The 23,185-nt window shown below is 38.2% G+C and overlaps 1 protein-coding gene across 1 annotated transcript in view; it reads right to left on the reverse strand.

Moving 5' to 3' along the window:
* The window catches only part of LOC127935338 (regulating synaptic membrane exocytosis protein 2), a 132,979-nt gene that overhangs the window by 46,632 nt on the left and 63,162 nt on the right, over window positions 1–23,185 (reverse strand). Inside the window, exons 6-16 of the mRNA XM_052533126.1 lie at window positions 22,112–22,323; window positions 16,337–16,456; window positions 15,614–15,713; window positions 15,179–15,302; window positions 11,609–11,655; window positions 11,400–11,509; window positions 8,712–8,759; window positions 6,191–6,321; window positions 1,609–1,780; window positions 1,265–1,418; window positions 254–280 (exon numbers count right to left, since the gene is read on the reverse strand). Coding sequence (XP_052389086.1) covers window positions 254–280; window positions 1,265–1,418; window positions 1,609–1,780; window positions 6,191–6,321; window positions 8,712–8,759; window positions 11,400–11,509; window positions 11,609–11,655; window positions 15,179–15,302; window positions 15,614–15,713; window positions 16,337–16,456; window positions 22,112–22,323 — 1,245 coding nt within the window. The remainder of the gene's footprint in view (window positions 1–253; window positions 281–1,264; window positions 1,419–1,608; window positions 1,781–6,190; window positions 6,322–8,711; window positions 8,760–11,399; window positions 11,510–11,608; window positions 11,656–15,178; window positions 15,303–15,613; window positions 15,714–16,336; window positions 16,457–22,111; window positions 22,324–23,185) is intronic.

Genomic DNA, 23,185 nt, shown 5'->3' on the forward strand with positions numbered 1-23,185 from the left:
AACTAGGTTGATTTTAAATGTATTTAAACAATCTAATTCAGGCCAAAATGGGAGATAAGCTGTAAAATGAGGACTGGTGGCATGTAGCAGCAGCGATGGGTTTAAGCTCCAAGCAGGCTGTGAGGGACAGTGAGGGTTTCTGAAGAGCATGAGGCGGAGGTGAGAGGAGAGCACACTTTTGAGAGTGTGGAGGAGAGTCAAATCACACGGCTGGCCAATCACATGCTAGCTGGAGCACGCAGGGCAAAGTTACCTGAGTTGTAAAAATACGGGCCTTTGTCTGGAAATGTGTCAGTGGTGGATAGACAGTAATATTTTTTGAAGGAAACAAAACATGAAAACGAAACATGTCAACAAAACTAAACATACAGAAAATGTGATGTCCAGATTGATATTTTGATATCAGTTCTGGACATGAAAATAATACAGAATATACAGGACATTTATACCAGGCCTGTTAACATGCAACATTAAAGTGGCATATAACGATTTTTACAAATTCAGATTAAAAAAGGTGAGGTTTTTTCGATTTTAAACAGATAAAACAGACTACCTTTTGAAAGTTAAAAAAAAGTTTTCAACATTAATAATAATAAATGTGTTTTGAACATCAAATCAGCATATGAGAATTATTTTTGAAGGATCATGTGACATTGAAGACTGAAGAAATGATGCTGAACATTCAGCTTTGATCACAGCAATAAGTTACATTTTAAAATAAAATAACATAGAAAACAGTTATTTTAAATATTTATAATATTTCACAATATTCAAATTTTTACAGTATTTTTAATTAAATATATGCATCTTAGGTGAGCAGAAGACTTCTTTCGAAAACATAAAAAAAGAATCTTTTGAATAGTATGTGTGGTTTTTAGCACATTAACACAGTGCAATTCATAAATATTTTATAAATTGCGCAAACGGTAAATCAAACACAAAATTACGATGAATGATTGATGTAAAAATCACGCAGAAGTCGCTTTCCACATATAAAAGTGTTTAAAAACATGATTTAATGTGATTATTGCTGTTCACACTGTGAGGGAGAAATCAGATTGAGATCACATTTACTATTAGTAAGTTATAAAAGGTACTAATATGTACACTTTAGGTACTAATATAATATGTACCTTCAAGGTACTGATATGCACCATTTAGGGTAAATATGGTATAAAGATGCTTTTGTACCTTAATGACAGCTTGACAACTTTTTTTTTTTTTTCTGCGAGTATATGTTTACTGTAACAGTAGCTGTACGTACTCTGTAGCCTGCGTGTGGGGCTCTCTCCGTGTAGGAGACGTCTCTGCATGTAGGGCGAGGGGTTCGGCAGAGGCATCGAGGACAGGTCGTGTGTTTGAAGCTTATACCAGTGAGGCTGATCGTCCACCAGCGCTGTCTCCAGCTCAATCAGAATCTACACACACACATCCATTTAGGATTACTCATGGTTTTTTATGAGCTCAAATGTGGAACAATTCATGCATTAAAATAAACAAAAGAAATACTTCAAATAAGCCTTTGCCAAGGAAGTCACATAATTAATTTTAAACTGGCAGCTGAGTGAATCTTGTGAGATGTTTGATGGCTCTGCGTGTGTCTCTCACCTCTCCCAGGAACTCGCTCTCCTCCTCTCGGACTCTGGCCTGGTCCCACACCGTGATCTCCAGCATGCGCTCCCTGAACTCTCGTCTGTGCACCGGTGAGTACATGAACGTCTGGCTCCACTTGGGCTCCAGAGATTTCTTCACCGTTTTCGTTCTCCTCTTGCTTTTGTCGCTGAGAAGAGCAGGTGAGTTGATCATTTTACAGCTGCTGATGTGACCTTACAGACCCACAGAGACAATAAACCAATCCAAGGACCCCTGATTTGAAAATGTATTCATTTATATATCTATATTTATTATTCATTCATTCATAGATTATTATTTTTTTCAGATGTTAATTTTCGTTTCTTACTTACAGATATTTTGTTATTTGTGTTGCAAATCAGTATTTCACAATCATTTCCCCCAAGTCAAAATGATTTATATAAAGGGAGGAGTTTGAGGATTTTACTAGCTTTTGAATTTTTGGTTTTTAAGGTTTTTAATAGCGTTGTTGGGCACAATCCCCTAGGCTGTTATATATTCATTATGCTTTTATAAAACGGTTATTCCACACACGTAGTAAGGTTTCACAGAATAAAACAGAGCAAATAGAATGTTATGATATAAGGCAAGGCACACCCTGAACCTGATAAGCCAGGGCTATGGCATCCACAATCCAGTGGGCCATCCCCTGCTTAGAGATGGCACTCCCCTTCTGCCGGCCTCCATAACAGGCGAAGAGCTGGTCTGAGGTCCTGAAGCTTTGTGTCTGGTCTACGTAGCCCCTCAATGCTCAGATGGGACAGAGCAAATCCAGGGCTGGGTCTGCCTCCTCCAGGGGCAGGGCTTGCAAGTTCACCACTTGGTCTTTGAAGGGAGTAGTGGGAACCTTGGGCACATAGCCAGGCCGGGGCCTCAAAATTACCTGGGAGTCAGCCGGCCCAAACTCTAGGCACGAATCATCGACCGAAAATGCGTGCAGGTCCCCTACCCTCTTAATGGGGCCAGTGCAAGCAGGAGCAGAGTTTTCAATGAAAGAAAATTTAGCTCAACTGAATGCAAAGGCTCGAATGGGTCCTGCTGTAGTGATTTAAGCACTAGAGTCAAGTCCAAAGAGGCAATAGAGATTTAACCTCACGGCCCCTCTAAGGAACCTGATGATGAGGTCATGCTTACCCAAAGACTTCCCATTCATGGGGTCATGGTACGCAGCAATAGCGGCAACCTGGACTTTGAGGGTGGACGGAGAAAGCCCACGACCCAGCCCCTTGCTGCAGAAAAGAAAGCATGACCACTGTCGGACATGTGTCGAAGAACACCACTCTACGAACAGGTTCCACTTCAAGGTGTAAGCGTGTCTCATAGAGGGTGCTCTTGCCGAAGTGATGGTGTTCACTACCTCTCGGGGTAGGTCACTTAGAACCTCCACGTCCCGTCCAGGGACATGAGATTTCCAAAAGGTCTGGACGAGGGTGCCAAATGGTGACCCGTCTCTGAGTCAGTAGATCCTTCCTCGGAGGAACTGGCCAAGGAGGGGCTGTCGCGAGGAGCACTTGTTGTCCGTGTGTACGTGCCGAGAGTTCCTTCGGTAAGGGAGTAGAGCAACTGGCAGTGAGAGGTCTCTGGAGAAGAGGTCTCTCGAGAAGCAAACAGGTCTACCTGAGCAGCTCTGCATCGTCTCCCAATCAGCTGGACCGTCAGGGGAGGCTCTCCCGGGAGCATTGCTCGAGACAGCTTGTCGGCTGTATGGTTGAGCAGGCCCGGAATGTGAATGGCATGATGTGACCTCAGAACCTTCCGACTCCAAAGGAAGAGGTGGCAGGCGAGTTATGACATGTGATGGGAGCGCAGACCACCTTGTCGTTTGATGTACACAATGGTCGCCGTGTTGTCCGTTCAGACCAGCACATGTTTGCCTCGTAAGAGATCTTTGAGACGTTTCAAGGCAAGGTGCACTGCTAACAACTCTAGGAAATTGATGTGCCACTGCATCAGCGGGCCCGTCCAAACCCCTGAGACTGCATGCCCGTCGTAAGTGGCCCCCCAGCCGGTGGTGGAGGCATCCGTGTAAACCACAGCATACCTGGAGATCTGCTCTAGGGGCACCCCTGCCCAGAGAAACGCAAGATCTGACCAAAGGATGAGGGTTTGGCGACAGGCCAGTGTAACTTGAATCCGATGAGTGCCTTGCTTCCACACCCACCTCGGGGCTCAGCCATAGATCCAGTGCTGGAGTGGTCTCATATGTAAAAGGCAGAGCATTGTAAGTGCCGCCGCAGCGGCCATATGCCCCAGGAGCTTCTGAAAAAGTTTGAGTGGGACCGCTGTCCTGCCCTTGAATGTATTCAAGCAGGCTAGCACTGACCGCACACGTTCCTCTGTGAGCCGTGCTGTCTGTTCGACCGAATCCAACTCCATACCAAGAAAAAAAATCGTCTGCCTCGGCGAGAGTTTGCTCTTTTCCCAGTTGACCTGAAGGCCCAACAGACTCAGGTGCTGGAGCACCACATCCCTGTGCTCGCGCAACTGGTCCCGAGACTGTTCTTGAATCAGCCAATTGTCTAGATAGTTGAGAATGCGAACACCCTGCTCTCTCTGAGGGGAACAAGAGCCGCCTCCGTGACTTTCGTGAAGACATGGAGAGACAGGGACAGCTGAAGGGCAGGACCTTGTACTGATATGCCCGTCCTTCGAACGCAAACCGCAGAAAAGGTCTGTGGCGTGGAAGGATGGATACATGAAAGTACGTGTCCTTCAGGTCGATCGCTGCAAACCAATCTTGTGGATGGACGCACCAAAAATGCATTTCTGTGTCAACATCTTGAATGGTAACCGATAAAGGGCACAATTCAAGGGCCCGTAATCCACAGCCATTCTTTGGTACAATAAAGTAAGGGCTGTAAAACCCCGTCCTCATACCACGTCCTTCTCCAGTAGGACTGCGATTTCTTCCTGCTGAACAGGGGCATCTAATGCTTTCACTGTAGTGAAGCGGATACCGCTGAACTTGGAGGTACGCCAGGCGAACTGAATTGCATAGCCGAGGCTAATGGTCCGCAGAAGCCAATGAGATGGGCTGGGAAGCGCTGACCAGGCGCGTAAAAACCATGCAAGCGGGAGCAGCGGAACCACAGCCGTACCCGCAGTGGGGCAGCGAGGTGGAATACAGGGACCCAACTCGGGCGGCTTGTGAGCAGGCCGGAGTGTGGTGCGAGTGTGGGTTGCAGGGCTCACCTGGTTCCACGGGTTGGCAGAGGGTGTCATCTCCCATCAATATTTCCAGATTCTCCGCCTGGCCCTCTTCCAGGGGAGGGAGAGGTGCCTTCACCATCCCCTAGAAAGCATCTACCCCTCTCTGGGTCACCCTTCCCGGGGCCTCTTACTTTTCCGCTCACCACCAGGTTTGATGGGGGCCAGGATGGGAGGGGCAGCTTGTCTGCGCCTAGCTCTACGGCACCAATCGGAGGCTGCTGCAGATGCGGCGCGGGAGTGGTGTCGGATGCAGGTGGCTGCCCTCGGCGACGAGCAGGCCGGGGCACTGCGGCTGGCAGGCAGGTGGAGGCAGCAGCTGCCCGCCGGGGCAGGATGTGTCGGATCACCTCAGTCTGCAGCCGAGAACTGCTGGGTGAAGCTCTCGACTGCGTCGCTGAAGAGGCCGGTCTTGGACACAGGGGCATTGAGAAACCGGACCTTGCTGGTGTCCCTCATGTCTGCCAGACCCAGCCAGAGATGGCGCTCCTGGACTACTACTGTGGACATCGCATGACCCAGTGAACTCGCGGTGACCTTTGTCGCTCGAAGCAGCAATCCGTCATCTTTACAAAGACGCATCCGTGAAGCTCTTTTAGAGAATTTGCTCTTTAGGAAATGCTCTTTTAGTGCTGAGGCGCACAGGGGAATTGGCCACTTGCAACACAGCAGGGGTAGTGCAGGCTGAAGTGTGCAATCCACTCGACACAGGAACGACCACCGCTGAAGCGCCGTCTCGCCAACACACAAAGCTTCTGAGAGCGTGCTGAACTCATAGTTTCACAGCAGACACAGTTGAGCAGAACGATAATAACGCTTGGCTCCGAAGCGAAAAGCTGGTATGCATTGCACCTGCTGCCTTCTTATACTCACGCAGTGATCAGTGGCAGCTGGATGCAATAATTGCATGCCAATGTGCATTGGCTCGTTTAGTTTACACTCGAAGTAGATTGGTCTATCAAAGTGATATCCCATTTTGCGTCATATATTTGCACTTTACCTCTTGAAATATCTGCTTTGAGGATTCTCAAACTTTTACATTTAAATTTCACATTTTAGAACTACATAAAATTAGATAAAAATTAAACATGTTCTTTTGAAATTTCTGTCCATAAAAGAATAAAAATATAAAAAAAATTATAAGAATGATATCTGAAGGATCATGTGACACTGAGTAATGATGCTGAAAATTCAGCCTTGCATCAAAGGAATTACAGTTAAAACATATTGAAATAGAAAACAGTTATTTTAAATTATAATAATATTTCACAATATTACAGTTCTATTGTATTTTTGATCAAATAAAATAATAAATAAATAATTACATTGGACATATCTGACGTGCACGTACCTTCTGTCGGGGAGGAAGTAGATTTTGACGTATGGATTCCTAGGTCGCCCGTCTTCTTGTGAAGGCAGGTCTTTGGCGCCCAGGATAGTGACGATGAGCTGATGTCCTGCTTTATCGTACCACAGCTTGACCTGCAGAAGAGACAGGCTCTGTTAGGAGGTCTGTGAGGAGATCTCACCCCAGAAGGTCCAGAGCAGACCTGCAGGGCTCCTTATGCAATGTGTGCAGCTTCACATGCTTGGCAGATCTTTCCCATAGCAGAAACAGCAGCAGCACACACCAACTACATCAAGCTGACTACCTATCAGCTCCTCAGCCTTTAATCATCAGCTAAATTCTCCACTAAAACAAACACCAAATTCAACTACTGCTAAGCACTAAATCACATAGTTTAATACCACTGTGTTTAAGGGGTCAGAGTTTAATAGTCCAGGTTGAATACAGCTTCATTACTAAAGACAATCATTTTGACTTGTATCTCAGTTTGTCATTTTTTTATTTACTGTACAGAACTCAAAAGACTATATGGCAAGGCAATGTACTAGCATAAATGATAAAATATTACTATTATGCAGTATTGTTAAATAAAACTAAAACTAAACTAAAATAGAATAGTTATTCTATGTATATTAAGTATATTAAGTAAATTAAAAATGTCAGTATATGATACTCACTGGTAAACCCTGCTTGTTTCAATCTTGTCCCATAGTTTTAACTCTAAAAAGGATCCCAATTATGTAAATGTGGTTTTACTTTTATTTTACAAACTGAGGGACGAGTTTCTTGAATTACTGGGTAGTATGTCACAGATGGACAAACTGGAAGACTGCAGGACAGTTATGAAATATGGAGAGAAAAAAATATTCTAAATAAATGAATCATGAAATAATCTAATTTAAATTTTGCAATAATAAACAAAAGTTGATTGTACTTAATTGAATAAAAATATGTACATGTGTAAAAAAATTTAAATAAATAATTCAATAAGTGTTAATTATTTAAATGTGCCTATTTACTTATTAAATAAATAGGTTTATTTTTTGCAATATTTCAATAAACTTTTGATAATATCCACAATTTATTCGATAATTAAATATCTGCTGTATTTCTTTAAATATATTTTTCACATACAAAATAGTATTTCTAAATCAATAAATTGAATAATACTAGCTTAAATTTCAGAATGAAAAAAGTGATTTTTTTTCATGTTGAGCACTTCTTAAGTGTTCATTGATAGAAATTCTCAGTCTTCCCAGCATTTGCCCTTCTAGATCACTAGAGCTGAAAGAAACACCTTTAGTGAGAACCTGCTATTCTAGATAGATACTCCAGTACTAATGCATGCAGCAAAGCAACAGAAAGAGCTCAACACAGACTAGAGCAATCCAGGAAGCTTCCATTGCAAAAACAGCAGGGGGAAGGCTTCAGTCCAAACAAATTGTACCGTTTGATTCCTCTACTAATGCATCAAGGTCTGTGCTTTCATTAGTTGACTGCATCTTGAAACAGTATAAAATCTATTTTCATCTAAAACTCCATTTTCAAAAACCATATCAAAACAACCATTGGAGGTTATTATTGGAGTTAAATGGGAGATGCCTCATGTTGTTCCAAACCCAAATAACTTTTTTTCTCTGTGAAACAGAAATAAATTATTATTATTATTATTATTATTATTATTATTATTATTATTATTATTATTATTATTATTATAAAAAATATTGTTAAAATTGTATATACTGAATTTTGCAATCCACATAAGAAAGAAAGTCATACAGGTTTGCCTAAATAGTCATTGGTACAATTTGTTTATTATCTGTGAGGTTTAGAGAAATGTTCTACATTGGAAAATGCAATATTATCTTGAATGTGTGGCTTACTGACATACTCTATCTTTTCATTGTAACACAGAACATAATATTTGTTAATACTGATCCAAACCAGGCCTCTTTTGTACTAAATATAACACATTCATTAATTCTGAATACTAAAAATTTAAAACATATGCATTTCATTCAAACTATTTTCTATACAATATAATACAAATATAACGTTCCATGTTACATGACAAAGATGAAAAATGTCTCTCTAAAAAAAAAAGAGAGACTCAATCTAATGAAGGATGCTAAAATCATGGCACATTTAAAAAGAGAATAAAATAAATGGTATATAATTCATTCAGAATATTTCAGCCTCAGCAAGATGGCTGTTCAATTAATTAAGCCAAATTCATACTGTAATAATGAAACGGCTCTTATGAATTGTGGCTATAAATCGCAAGGGCAATGACGTTTAACTTTGGGGGAAAAAATAAAATCTGAACAAAAGAGCAAAGGGGGAGAAACTTGGAATGCTGCCGTTTTCCTGCAGTGCATTTTCCAAATAACGCAGAGAGAAAGAGAGAGAGAGAGAGAGAGAGAGAGAGAGAGAGTAATGAAGGATTGAGAAAGACTGCCAGAAATGAAAGAAAAGATTAAAAAGAGACTGAGCAGAGAAAGAGAGAGAAGTCTGACGATGTTACCTGGACCCTAGGGACAAAAGGCGTGGTTCTTCTACTAAGGCATGGACTCTGGATAAGCAAAATTAACAAGAAAACAAAAGCAGTACAACTAAAGCAAAACTGCACAGAGGCACACGAATCCAACAACCATCTGAGAAGAGATTTAGCCTGACAGAGTGACATAAGACAGCTTTTATTCATTTACTCAAATCTTAGCAGGATCTTACAGCTGAAATAACCTTAGGCCTGTATGTGAGTCCTGAAGTGCTTCAAGACATACTTCATAATGCAGCATAAATATTGTATCCACAGTGAAACATCAACACATTTTAGCATGTCATTAAAAAAAAAAAAAAAAAAAAAAAAAAAAAAAAATTATATATATATATATATATATATATATATATATATATATATATATATATATATATATAATAAAACAATATTCAAACTGCCACATTAAGATGCATCATTGCAGGTTTTATGTCAATGTAGGCCTGATTAACCGCGATTAATTGCATTCAAAATAAAAGTTTTATTATTATTATTACTATTATTATAACATATACAGCACACACACATGTAAATACAAACGTTTATTTTGGATGCAATTAATTGCAATTAATCAGCCCTATGCCAATGATATATATATAAATGTTTGTCTAACATAAAAATGTTTGTCTAACATAAAAAAAATTTTTTTTTAAAGAGACTTCTGATGCTAATAAAAATAATAATAAAAAGGAACATTTAAACATTTAAAAAAAGGGTAAACATAAAAAAAAGGGTAAAACAAATGTCTCTTTAAACTATTAACCTTAAGTTTTGGTTCTTAAACATTTTAATGCATTACTTGTGTTTTTCAATAATATATAAACAACAACATGAAGCAAAAATCAGTATATGTGTGTGTGTGTGTAAAGTATTCAGACTTCAATATTTTAGGATAAATCTCCCTCATTCCAAAAAAAAACAGAAATCAAATTTACGACAGCGCAAACCATAGTGAGACACTAAAAGCACCACTCGGACAGAAGAACAGACGCACTTCAGTGCAAAACAGAAAAAAGCACACACATTGTTATTATTAATCAACAACACAATGTCTCCACATTTAGCATGTTCACAGTTGTCCCTACAGCTACTTTCCTTATTAAACAATTAAAAGGCACAATAATGGCTAATCTGTATCCATGCCTGAAGCACTTAGGTCAAACTTACCTCGCAGACGTCTTAGGCGCACAGTTAGAGATATGGATAATGCAAACGGTGTGAATTATTGAAACGCTAAACGGCAGTAAAGATCCGAGTCTGATCGTTCAAGTGAACGCAACAACTTCAGCACAAAGTACATCAGCTAGTCTTTCAAGGAAGTGTGTTCTCCTAACATCCTGATCAGAGTCGACCCGCAGAGTCTACGTCAGTCGGGTAACAAGCTTGAAAACTATTAATACCTTTTCCGTGTCGGGACTCTTTCCAGGACGCTGTCTAGCCCTGACACACAACTGTCTAGAATCGCAAAACACGCCTGACTGGCACATGTCAGACTAACAAATGTAAAGATGATATAACGTGTCCGTTATATATTTCAAATAATTAGAAATATTTTAAGATTATGCTCATTTAACTTCAGAAAACTACCACGTTTCAAAATGAATAGAAATACAATTTCAATGCACTGGCACAACCTAATTAGTGTGTATTTTGAGTTAGTATTGTTACACAAATAACACATTGTTAATAATAAGTCCTACGGAGTGACTCACTATCTATTTCTAATTACGCGATGTGATGAGAATCCTCAAACATTTTGTTAATTAAGACACCAACAGCAAATAAATAAGCCATTTTTATGCTTGTAAATTAGGATGAGGGAGAGTTTTAGCTCCTGCTATTAATAAAATGTTTAATGTTTATGAGGAAACGAGATGTTAATGCGTTCAGTTCTGCAGCTATTAAAACTACACTTAACGGCTTGTGTTAAAATTGTGTTATAATTACCGCGCTTGCAGAGTGAAATACAGTATCTGTATTTTCCCATTTTCAATTAAATCTGCTTCTAAAACACTTCTGTTCGAAAGTTTGGTGTTAGTAAGATTTTTGATGTTCCCTTGCATTTATTTGATTAAAAATAAAGCAAAAATGGTAATACTGTGAAATATTATTACAGTTTAAAATAGCTGTCCCTTTGATGCGCAGCTGATTTTCCATCATTACTCCAGTCATGATGATTTACTGCTCAAAAAACATTATTACTGTCAATGTTGAAAACAGCTGTGCCGCTTATAATTCTGGATTCTTTGATGAATAAAAAGCTCAAAAGAACACAATTTATTTGAAATAGAATTTCCAACATTATACATTTCTTTACTGTCACTTCTGACCCATTTAATGCATCCTTGCTGAATAAAAGTATGAAAAGAAAACGAATAAAAAAATCATACTGATCCTAAACTTTTGAACAGTAGTGTAAATGATGCTTAGATTTGTAATGTTAAAAAACAATCCATGTCCACTTGTCAACAAGCTCTTTTAAGGCCTAATATCATCTTATCTTCTCTGACCCTTTGGTCTTTAGATCAGAGCTGATATCTGTGTGAATGAACAGTGAGTGTTGGCAAACCCCCTGTCCCTGGAGACACTGAACCTCAAAGCTAGCTCTGTTTCATCACCAGTGAAGCCCTGGGTCGAGCAGATGCTGGTACTCACCGAGAGCTGTCCGGACACATACTGAGGGTTGTCCCGGAGCACGCCAGGACTCATGGGGGACGTGACAGAGATGGACGGGCCCATCTTTTGAGATTCAAAGGAACTTGAACCTGAAAAACAGACGAAGAACATTGAGATTGATCCTCCTGTTGGCAAAGGCAGTGCTAAAGTACTGATGCATTTTCTTTATCAAAACTAGCCAAACTTACTTGATTCAAGCTGTCCATGTGTGCTCTCTGGTATTCTAGGGACATCTCTACAAGAAAACAGTGAAGAGCATTGTAATGATAGCGGCATCCCAACCGTATACCAGAGGGTTATATGGCTCGGGGAAATACTGGAGCTAAAATGTAAGGCTTTGAATGAATTTAAAAACAAACTCTGATATTTATTTATATCCTCTGAAATGGTTTGAAATAATCATTTCAACCAAACAGCCATTGTTGTCAAGAAGATGTAACATATTTAGGTAAATTTAATAAAAAATAATGGTAACACTTTAGTATAGGGTCCAATTCACACTAATAACTACTTGCTTATTAATATGTCTATTATTAACATATTGGCTGTTTATTAGTGCTTATAAAGTACATATAATGCATGACATCCATAATCCTACCCAATACCCTAAACTTAACAACTACCTTATAAACTATTAATAAGCAGCAAATAAGGAGTTAATTGAGGCAAAAGTCATAGATAATGGTTAGTTAATAGTGAGAATTTGACCCTAAAATAAAGTGTGACCAAAATAATTAAGACATCCACACTGTTTTTATATAAATTAACATGTGAAATAATTATAATCATAAGAATCATTTTCATTTATATACACTGTTATATGCTGTTATAAACAGCAATATTTACATGCACAGCCTGTCAGATTTTTGTTGTTTTTGAAAGAAGTCTCTTATGCGCGCAAATATGGTTTCCACAAAAATATTTATCAGCACAGCTGTTTTCAACATTGATAATAATCAGAAATGTTTCTTGAGCATACAAATAGGCATATCATACTGATTTCTGAAGGATCATGTGACACTGAAGACTGGAGGAATAATGATGAACATTCAGTTTTGATCACAGCAATAAGTTACATTTTAAAATATATTCACATAGAAAAAAGTGATTTTAAATTGTAAAAAACTGTTCACAATATTACTGTTTTACTGTATTTTGAGCAAATAAATACAGCCTTAGTTAATGGTTTGTTAATATATAGAATTAAACCTTAAAATAAAGTGTGACCAAGACTTCTTTCAAAACCATTAAACAATAATTATTCCATACTTTTGACTGCTAAAACATTCTAAAGCACGAGAACTGACACAGTTCGGGTGATTATAAAGAGTTCTTCAATTTCTAAATGTTCACTGATTCAAAAACTTATGAAACTTCCAAAACCTGTTTGCCCTTTTGCTACTGAGGATAAAATCTGAGATGACATTAAAGTATCTTAAAGACAAAAGGAGCAAGCGCAGAATTGGCTTGGCACGTTTTTTAAGGAAATATAATTTGAAAAAAATAAAGCATTAAAATATTAAAAATGTTAAAGGCACAGTATGTAGGATTTGTGTAATAAAATATCCAAAAACCACTTGTACAGTGTGATATATTTCATGCAGTTGTTAAGTTAAATTATTCCAAAAGTTCCCAAGGATTTGTAAAAAACATTTTCAACTTTATGACTCATCCCTGTTCATCAGCGGCTACCAATGACGCAATATTCGCGTTATCCTCGGTTTCCACTTCTGTGTATACTTTAGCAACACTCGTGGACAAATATGGGAGTTAGGGGTGGGCGATATCTCGATATTTAAAATATATCGAGATATTTTTTAAACACGATATGGATTTTGACATATCGTATATATCGATATATTGTTTATATTCTGATTCCGCCACTTTGCTTGTTTGCCTTCCCTGTGCTGTGCTCGCCCCCGCTCGCTCGCCCCCCGCCTCCTTGCTTTTGTCCCCTCTCACCTCGCGTGTAGAGAACTAGTCAAAAAAAAAAAAAAGGCCACTGGCTCCGTTATATGGAGATACTTCAGTTTTAAGGCGTTGGGCGAACGGCAGGCAGATGTCTACTGTAGGGCCCAATGAAACGCGGACGGAATCGCAGAATCCAGTCATAAAAATGGAATTTACAGTTTAACGCGGAATGTCACGGAATTGGTCAAATTTTAAATGAATTAATCAAAAGTCGGTCATGCACTTACATCAAATCACGAAATGGACTAATATCTGCAAATATTAACCCGGAAAAGTCTATTTAAATATGAATCCTGCATGTTCTGCGTGTCTGTGCCAACGAATGGAGCAGAAGCGCGTCTTCATTCATTAAACACGGAAGCTCGCATAACGCTCGCGCTGTCTCTCTAAATAAAGACTTGAACACATGAGGAACATCTCCAGAACTGCACTGAGAGTCACTTCATGAGCATCTGACCGTTTGATTTGAGTAAGACTAGCTCATATCACATCATAGACTGTGGTATCACATACACAGAACTGTAAAGGTAAACCCGTCAAAATAAAAGTATTTGACAGAAATCTATTACTATTGTACAGCAGAATGTAGATAGCCCACTACTACTACTATTAAAATGAAACGAACATAATTTTATAAGGAATAATCACACAACATTTCTCCCATGTTTTATTTTTAATAGTAAATCCCCTTTGTTTACCAAAAAATAAAGTTTGCTAAATTTTAAATAATTAAAAGATAAATTAAATGAATGTTTTATGCCTTCATTTGATAATCAGAAAAATGTAAATACACAGAATTTCTCAAGGGAAAAAAACATTTCACATAAGGCTATTTTAAGAATTGTTTTTAACTAATTAAGTTGTTTTTATGCATTTAAATAATTGCACATGCTAAAACACAGAATTAGGTAACAATAAAACATATGGTGAAGAAAAAAATAAAATGTTTCATAGGCCCCTTAATGTAATATTTGCCATATTTGTTTTTGCAGTAGTTTTTTGGGGGTTATTTTTCCTGTAAAGATATCGAGATATATATCGTATATCGAGATATAGCAAAATATATCGAGATATATTTTTTGCTCCATATCGCCCAGCCCTAATGGGAGTGCAATGCTGTTGTGTATTTCAGTTATCATGGATCACAATTATTCATTGGCGAGTACAGAAAATTCAGGTAGACCAACTGAGGCAAGAAAGATCAATTTCGGCGTGGATTTCTGAGATGGACAGAGCTTCGCGACAACCTTGGACTTGCCAGAGACAGGCAAGCAAATATATATTATTTATTGTAAAAGTAATAGTCATGTACAGGTGATTTTAATAGATATGAATGAAGTTCATCTTGAAGTCATCAAGCTTCACCTGCTATTGTTTTGAAAATGCGACCTCTAGTGACAAAAATTTACATATTGTGCCTTTAAGTGATTTTACTGTATACGGCTGTCAACATGCTGATACATATCGCTGATACATTGCCCATCTCCTCAAGGTTAACCTGAACACTTGTCCATCTTGCTGCTAGACTCTCAATGGTTTAAGGGAAAAAATGCATTTTGAAAGTAACAAACAATAATTTCTAATTATGTCAATCTGTCCCGACCTGAAGCAGGACTTTCATTTCAAGCAGCGTACAAGTTAAAGTTTCTACATTTGTATGTGTGTATGTGAATATAAGCATTCATATGTTGGCTATCCTTCTTCATAAAGCTCTACTGTCAAAGAAAATGTGCTCCGTGTCCCTGAACTGACAGGTTGAGTAATGATCCATCACCCGCATCACTCACCCGATGGGCCGTGAGACCACCAGCTCCACCTGCGCCTCTGGCTTGGATTCTAGAATGATATTGTAAACTTCCTTGAACGTGGCTCCTTGTAAGACCCTCCCGTTCCACTCCAGGACCTGATCGCCTGAGGACCGACACAACACCGCATTAATACGACATCATAAGATGATAAAGCTGCACTTAAACCACTGCTAGTTAAAGGGATGGTTCATCCAAAAATTACAGTTCTGCCATCATTTATTCGCACTCATGTTGTTCCAGAGCCATAAGACTTTGATTCATCATCCAAACACAAATGAAGCTCTTTTTAATGAAACCTGAGAGTTTCTGTCCCTCCACTGAAAGTTCATTCCACCAAATACAGGTCGTAATAAGGTGCTTGCACAAATGACCTATATGGTCGTTTTGTGTTGGAGGAAAGGCTCATGTGTTCACCTGGTCGAAGATGGCCGACAGTGTCTGCTAGACTTCCTCTCTTCACCTTCGTAATGAAAGCACAAAGTCTGCCAGACTCTGTCATCTTCCCTCCCACCACCTGCAATACAGACAACAGGCGATGCTAATTATTTCAAACATCTTTCACATGAAACTACAATGTGTTCAATAAAAGAGGCATGAAAGGGGTAAAGTGTGCTAATACTGTATGTGTGCTAATACTGTTCACTAAGAATAAACAGGGATTGCTGATAATGTCATTGCCAGTATTTGTATGCTTTTCCTGCATTGTTTTAACACCTCACTCATTAAGGAATCATGCAAATCAAGCAACTCAGCAAATGCACCCACAAAATAAAAGCTAAGCACAGTTTGCACAAGAAATATTGCTCTCTATTCACAGAAATGTGTTTAAATAATGTCTGGAAGACAGCGGCAAACTTTCAGGAACTAAAGCAGAACAGCACAAATAGTGCCTTAATTTAGCCTATTGTGGGAACGGCTACTGTTTTGAGTGTAAAGGATCATCACTAACCAATTTATAATATAAGAACTCAGTCCACAGTAAGGTCAAAGTTCAAATGATTAAGAGAAAACTGTAGTAAGCACACTGTGTATTGTTTATCAAGTTGATGGAGGGTTTGCTGAAGATCTCTTATGATCCAGGGTCATTAGCATGGCTTTGAAAGAGTGAACTTGAACAGTGTTTGTTGCATCTCTTACCTTGAGGCCCAGCAGTGCCCCTGTGTCTCTGGGCACCGTGCCATCTTTCATCCGCTTGTTTAGCACTATCCGCCCTATTAGGCGCTCTCCATCTTTGGATGGTTGCCATGTCACCGGGTGCTACGGGGTCAAAGTGACAATACACCTCTGGTTTTTACCCAAGCATCCACACACCGCACATCTCAAACACACGCACATGCACAGGCTCAGGGAAATTAAAGCAGGAGCTGATCACTCTTATTTACTGTGAAGACACAAACCGAACCAAGGTGTCACTTAAAATATAACTCAACATGAAAAACATTCATAACCCATTTTAATCATAGATTTGATAGAGACATATTTGAGGATGGGATCTGATTTTATCCATTGAGATGTGATTGACTCATGACAAGACCAGAATGGATTTAAAAGATTGGTGAGAGATGTTGCTAACACTTTACATTAAGGAACACTATTCACTATTAACTAGTTGCTTATTAGCATTCATATTACTAGCATACTGCCTGTTTATTAACACTTATAAAGCACATATTAATGCATGACTATATTCTATATCTCTTAACCCAACACCATACCTAAACATACCACCTACTTACTATAAATAAGCAGCAAATTAGACGTTTTGTGAAGGAAAACTCTTAGTTAATGGTGAATATGTGTTCCCTTGTATCTTGTCACAAAGGAATTATTCAAACATAAATATAGTAAAAATCCTCTTATCATTTTCTCTCTCCCATGTCATAAACTAATATACGTAAGGAAGAGCCTAAAAAAGTTCCAATCCACTTTAGTTTAATTATCCAATATACACTCAGTTCATATTGTGCATCAAGATATGTAAATGTTGTGGCAAATTTGATTTCAATTCTGTATAATATGTAAAGTTTGTGCAACATTTAAACTGAATGACATTTAAGAGCTGCAGGGAAGGGGAAGATGATCAGCTAATAACATTTTGGCCTGCACTGCACAAGAAAATGGAAACTATCTAGGCAGAAAGTTACCAGTACGTTTTCTGTTAACTTTACAGACATTTATTTTAACACTAAAACACATCACTATGTAAAGCGTATTTAAAACGTGTGTAAAACACCTGTGAAACTTCTATATGGACTGCATATTAAAAGGACAGTTCACCCAAAAAAGAAAGTTAGTTAGTAAATTCCTCACCCTCAGTTTTACTTGCGTAACATACTGTAAATAATTTCAACAGTTCAAATATCAATACTGAACTTGAAATCTAAATTTATCGTTGCATGCAGCCTCTTTAAACCTCTGCGCGCCAGCACGTTTACTCGCAGCTTTTCCTGATGACAGACACCCTAAAATACCCAGACACAGATAAACTAAAATCAGTCAAATCTTTCAAATGTCTGCTTTTATTTGTGTGCACTGACAATAAGAATAAAACATTGCGCTTTTGTAAAATAAAGAAAACAAACAGGTTGCGCTTTCTGCTGTTTTGGCCTCTGTGAACTTTTTTCTGAAACCAGTCACAAAAAATTAACCCTGTGAATACTTGACACACAAACGTGAGACATATATCTATAGAAAGCTTGACATGTCTAATTTGAAATGAACTAATTCAAATCAAAAACAACTATTCTCTGGTTATCTAATTCGTATGAAACTAAAGTGGGGTACAGTTTTTCCCGTCTCATAGCTCATTATCTTCAGACATACCTGCGAGCAAACACCCTCATCACATGGATAAAATAAATTTTTAAAAAAAAAATTCAAGATTCATCTATCTTTTTTATTGTTTCTGTAAGAAGACCTGCTATGAGAAATAAGCTAGAATTTACCTAAGAAGAACAGCGCAACCTGATCAGCGAATCTTTATTCAGCGGAGATCAGTTTTGTAATTTATTCTTAGTTATATTGATTAACTTGTTTTTTTTTTTGTTTTTTTTTGTTTTTTACATAAACTTTTTTTTTAAACTTTATTACAGCTTCAAATATTCATTTTATTCAAATATTTTGCAGAGAAATTAGTTAACCAAAGAAGGTTTACTTATTAAAATGTTTCAATATTTCTGTTGTTTTAAAAATAAAAGGCTAAACTATTCCATGTTTGACTCAAAAAAGATTTTCATTTATGTTGTCTTTTAGGATCTTAAGATTTGAGTGGTTGCGCTTTATTTTACAGTACGTGTACTTGTACTTACAGTGTACTTACAGTGTATTTATCTAAGAAAGTTCTGGTAACACAAGGTAACTACATGGGGTAGGGTTAGATTTAGGGGTAGGTTCAGGTTTAGTACTTAGTTATTACATAGTTATTGTAATTACTATAATAAGTACATCGTATGTACATGAGGAACAGGACTGTAAAATAAAGTGCTTTGAGTAATTAAGTTACTTACTGAGTAATTCAATTACTTCTCAGAAAAAGTAATTAGAAAAGTAATTTAAATGTTGTGACTAGTCAGCTGCCTCCCCCCCTAATTATCATCGGCACCCCGTCCCAAATCGCCGCCCTTCACCAGGCTCCCGACAGGAGTGTCTTAGATGGCCTGAGGGTGAGTAAATTAATACTCAAATTTTCATTTTTGGCAAATATTACTTTTGACATGGTGCATTGCATAATAGACATTTCTTGGACTGTGTTCCTTATTCAGAGGTACTGAATGGCTTCGGAAAACTTGGAATAAATAACATGGTTTGTATTGACCACTTTTTGGTGTATCTTTTGCCATTGTTAAAGCTTGACAGCTCCAGTCCCCATTATAAATCAGAGCTCTCTAGACATCCTGCAGAGCATCAGCTGTTGTGTTCCACAGAGGAAAGAAAGTAAGTCATACAGCTCTGGAACAACATGAAAGGTGAGGAAATGATGGCAAAATCTTGGCATTTGCTAACAGCATATATTTAATTGTCTTCAAAGTAATTTTCCACCATATAGGGTTCGGTTTGTGCTTTCATTATATACAGACACAATAGACAGGACAGGGTGAGAGATATTAAGCACACAATTATGGACAGTAACTCACAGTAGTGACCTAGATCAGCAGTTCTCAACTGGTGGATCACAACACTGTTCGATAGGGCACACAGTAATAGATTAAACCAATAAGCTCCCAGAAGCAGTGGTTTACAGTGGTTTTAAGAACAGCTGAGGAGTGTTTTTATGTAATGGAGTGGAGTTGTACAGTAAAACTGATGTAATGAGGTCTCAGGTGTGTGTTTATGCAATATTTTACAATGGCTTCAAACACTGCCTTTGCCAATCATAATTAAGGGCCAGACCTATTTTAAAATAAACAATGGTGAATGCAACCAAGTGTATCTGACTGAATTCTACAGAAGGGGTTTTCAATCTTTTAGGACATGTGCTCACCCAAGTACGTCTAATTTCACACAAATATCATTAAAGCTACTTATTAGTTTAGAGCAGTGATTATTATTAGTTTTGCTGTTTGACCAAAATGATTAACATAAGAAATGCACAGATCTGTTATGCTGATGTACATCTATATTTTCTTAACTGTTTACATTCACTAAATACATAACCAACTGTAATTATGAGAATACTCATCCAGACAGCCATTGAGACATAATTTTGTGTGTATTTGCTGAAGATGCGAAAGATAACTCAATTTGGTATTCATCTGCTGTCTGAGAGATGGCTTTCTGTATGTGCGTGCACAGAAACAATATATTACAGCGCACAAGTACCACATTGAGATCTCTTTCGCACTGTCTTGTGCTTGAATGGCTTAAAATTCACTTTAATATTTGATCTGACAAAACACATGTGAATAATAAACTTTCTTGATGAAGCGTCACTGGCCCAATCATTCAGCTAGTTTTGAGGGTCTAAGACGACAGATGGGGGGCTGAACGCAACTATACCAGGTGTCCAAATCTGCGCTAACTATTGACCAATTAACAGTGGGACTAACCAACTGCCCCCCGGTGGATGGCTAAAGATTTGCTAATATCTTTATTAACAGGTTCTCGCACCCCACAGGTTGAAAACCACGGTTCTACAGAACTAGAAACCATGGCCACTGCAAGTTACATCTACAATAAGTTACAAATAATCCCTTACAAATCATCATCAATGTCATCGCAGCCCCCCTCCCCTCAGGAATTGCTGATATCATAACTAGTACCGCTCTTTACTTTACTCACTTTTTTTCACTTCTTTTTTTCAACCTAGTAATAAGGCATCACTCATCCATTTAGAGGGATCCATTTGTTTTTCCCACTTTTGTAAAAGTATTGTATTAACAAAACTCCACAGTTACTGTATTTAAATGCATAACTGGATAATTCAGTAATAGCAGTTATTATTTCATACTTGATTAGAAATGATATTCATATGATCATAAGATAATAAATAAATAAAATGTAAAATAAATATATCATATACTTGAAAAGATAATTTCAATGGTTGTATCATTGACATCCACAAACCATTTTTCCTTTGCGGAAGGCGTAACTTGCAGTGGTCATGGATTGTAATACTTTGGGACACGGACAGACCCAAATAATAAAATGAAAAACAGAAATAAAATAGGTAAACAGAATTACCTTTTAACTTTTAAAAATGAGAAAATTGCTTATATTGTTACTGATGTCAAAGTCTGTACATCCAACCCCATTTTTTTTTTTTTTTTTTTTTTTACAAATTCCTCAGCTTTAGCTTAAATGTTCACTTTGTTTGTTTACATATTTGTTCAAAATTAAATTAGACAGATTCCAACATGGATGATAACATAACAGTTCCCAAAATACCTCAAAATGATCAAAGCCTCAAAAGAGTAAAAGATACAACTCAAATGCAATAGATTGTTAGCGTCGACCATACTGTGTTTGTTTGATTAATTAAAGCTAACCAGGTGTGTTGTGAATTATCTGTCCAACAGATAATGAAAAGCTGTTGATTTGAATCATGGCCAGTCAGCAGATATTTAATGTTTAATATATGCGGTAGAGGATTTTGAAACCAATAAGATCGCGATCTTTCTGTGGACTGGACTATGTGGTGCAAAGGTCGCAAAAAGAAAAGCAAACAATTAACAAAATATCCCATCACTTGTTGCAGGATTCCAAATTTACATGCTTGTTGCACATTGCAAATATGTTTCAATTTAAAGACCCTTTTTGAACAAGTTAAAGCAAAACCAGTTGAGAAGCACTGATCTAGACCAATCCACTAATTAACCAGAAAAGCCATGTAAATTGCTCTCACACCCTCAAGCAGTATGGATGTGGCAAGCTACTTCTATTCACTATTGTGAAAGACGCGGTGAACGAAATAAAATACAAAAACATAAAATAAAAAATACAGGACTGAAAAGGACAGCATGAAGAATGACACAGTGAAAAGGGGAAAAGAAAAACAACTGCTTAGTGCAAGACTGATTCCCACACTAGTCTATCCTTGTGTTTAAGCTGAGACCGAAGGACTGTGTGTAAAAAATCATGTCAGGAAATCCCAAAGGAACAGAGTGAAAAGGTGACATGACCAAGTGAGGAAAACAGGTTTGCAATCAGAATGGAGTATCTGTCCGCATTGAGAAGCATGCAACATATGGAGCAAACAGTGCCAGGAAGTTTGTCATTCAATCTTTCTGAGTGTTAGGATGCGCTACAACTTTGCAGCCAGAAGATAGTAGAGCAAAGCAAACAAGAGGGTTCTCCCCTCCTCCGAAAGGTATGATTAGACTAGGAAACCCCTTAGGGGCAGAAACAGACAGTAAGCAGGTTGAGCAGGTCAGTCACAGGAAGCGAGAAGCAGGCGGCAGGAAGTCGTCTCAGTACCTTGTCACTATGGCTATGCTCCTCGTTAAGTGTGGTGCTACTGCACGTGTCAACCCCTGAATCTTTGACCTGTGGCTGGCACCACTCCGCGTCTTCATCATAGCTGCACTGCCAAAATCGCACCACTGTCTTTCGCCTCTCAGACGGGGCGTAATTGACGTCCAAAAAATGTGCCTGCTCATTTGTTTTTCTTTTTCCCCTTTGAATGTTGCCTAAAAGTTATGTATGATATAAAAAAAGGAGGAGAAACAAAACATGCAGAGGTGAATTAAACGAGGGGAAATGGGGTGAGAGGGTCACAAGCCTCACCATAGACATTGAGGAGGCCTCGCTATGCCAAGACGCATGGTCCCACCAGTGACCATCCATATCTCCTGAGGACAGCACAGTGAGAGGACACACACACACACACACACACTCGTGTCAACAGGATTTAACTTATACAGGCAAATACACAACATTAATTTACACACACACTTTCTCTTAAGTCTCTTTTAAAGGAGTAGTTCACCAAAAATAAAAATGCTGTCATCATTTACTCACCCTCATGTCCTTGCACAACTGTTGCATAACTTTCTTTCTTCAGTAAAACACAAAAGGAGATATTTTAAAGAATGTACTAGCCATTGCCTTCCATTCCAATTACATTGAATGGGGACTAAAACTTGAAAGTTTCAAAATGATGTTCAGGATAGAAACTGAAATGTCTGATTCATGAATGGATCCTTCTTCGGAGTCAGTTGATCTGGTTTACAAAGATTCAATTCATGATCTGGTGGCAGTGGTTAAGAACATTAATTAAAACTTGGGTCTGTTTCTTAAACAAAGCTTTCACATGACTTGAAAACACTGTCATGAGGACAACTTCTCTAATACTTTTATGGTGTTTTTGTGAAGTCTCCATTCATTGTAATTTCATAGAAAAATGTACCAGTGTATTCTTTAAAGAAAAAAAACTTTTTTTTTTCTCCACAGAAGAAAGTCAGTCATACAGATTGGTGACTAAAGCATAAGGGTGACTAAACAATGACAGAACTGCCATTTTTGGGTCAATTATCCCTTTAAATGAACACA

The sequence above is a fragment of the Carassius gibelio genome, chromosome A19 (genome assembly GCF_023724105.1).
Source record: "Carassius gibelio isolate Cgi1373 ecotype wild population from Czech Republic chromosome A19, carGib1.2-hapl.c, whole genome shotgun sequence".
NCBI classification, from domain to species: domain Eukaryota; kingdom Metazoa; phylum Chordata; class Actinopteri; order Cypriniformes; family Cyprinidae; genus Carassius; species Carassius gibelio.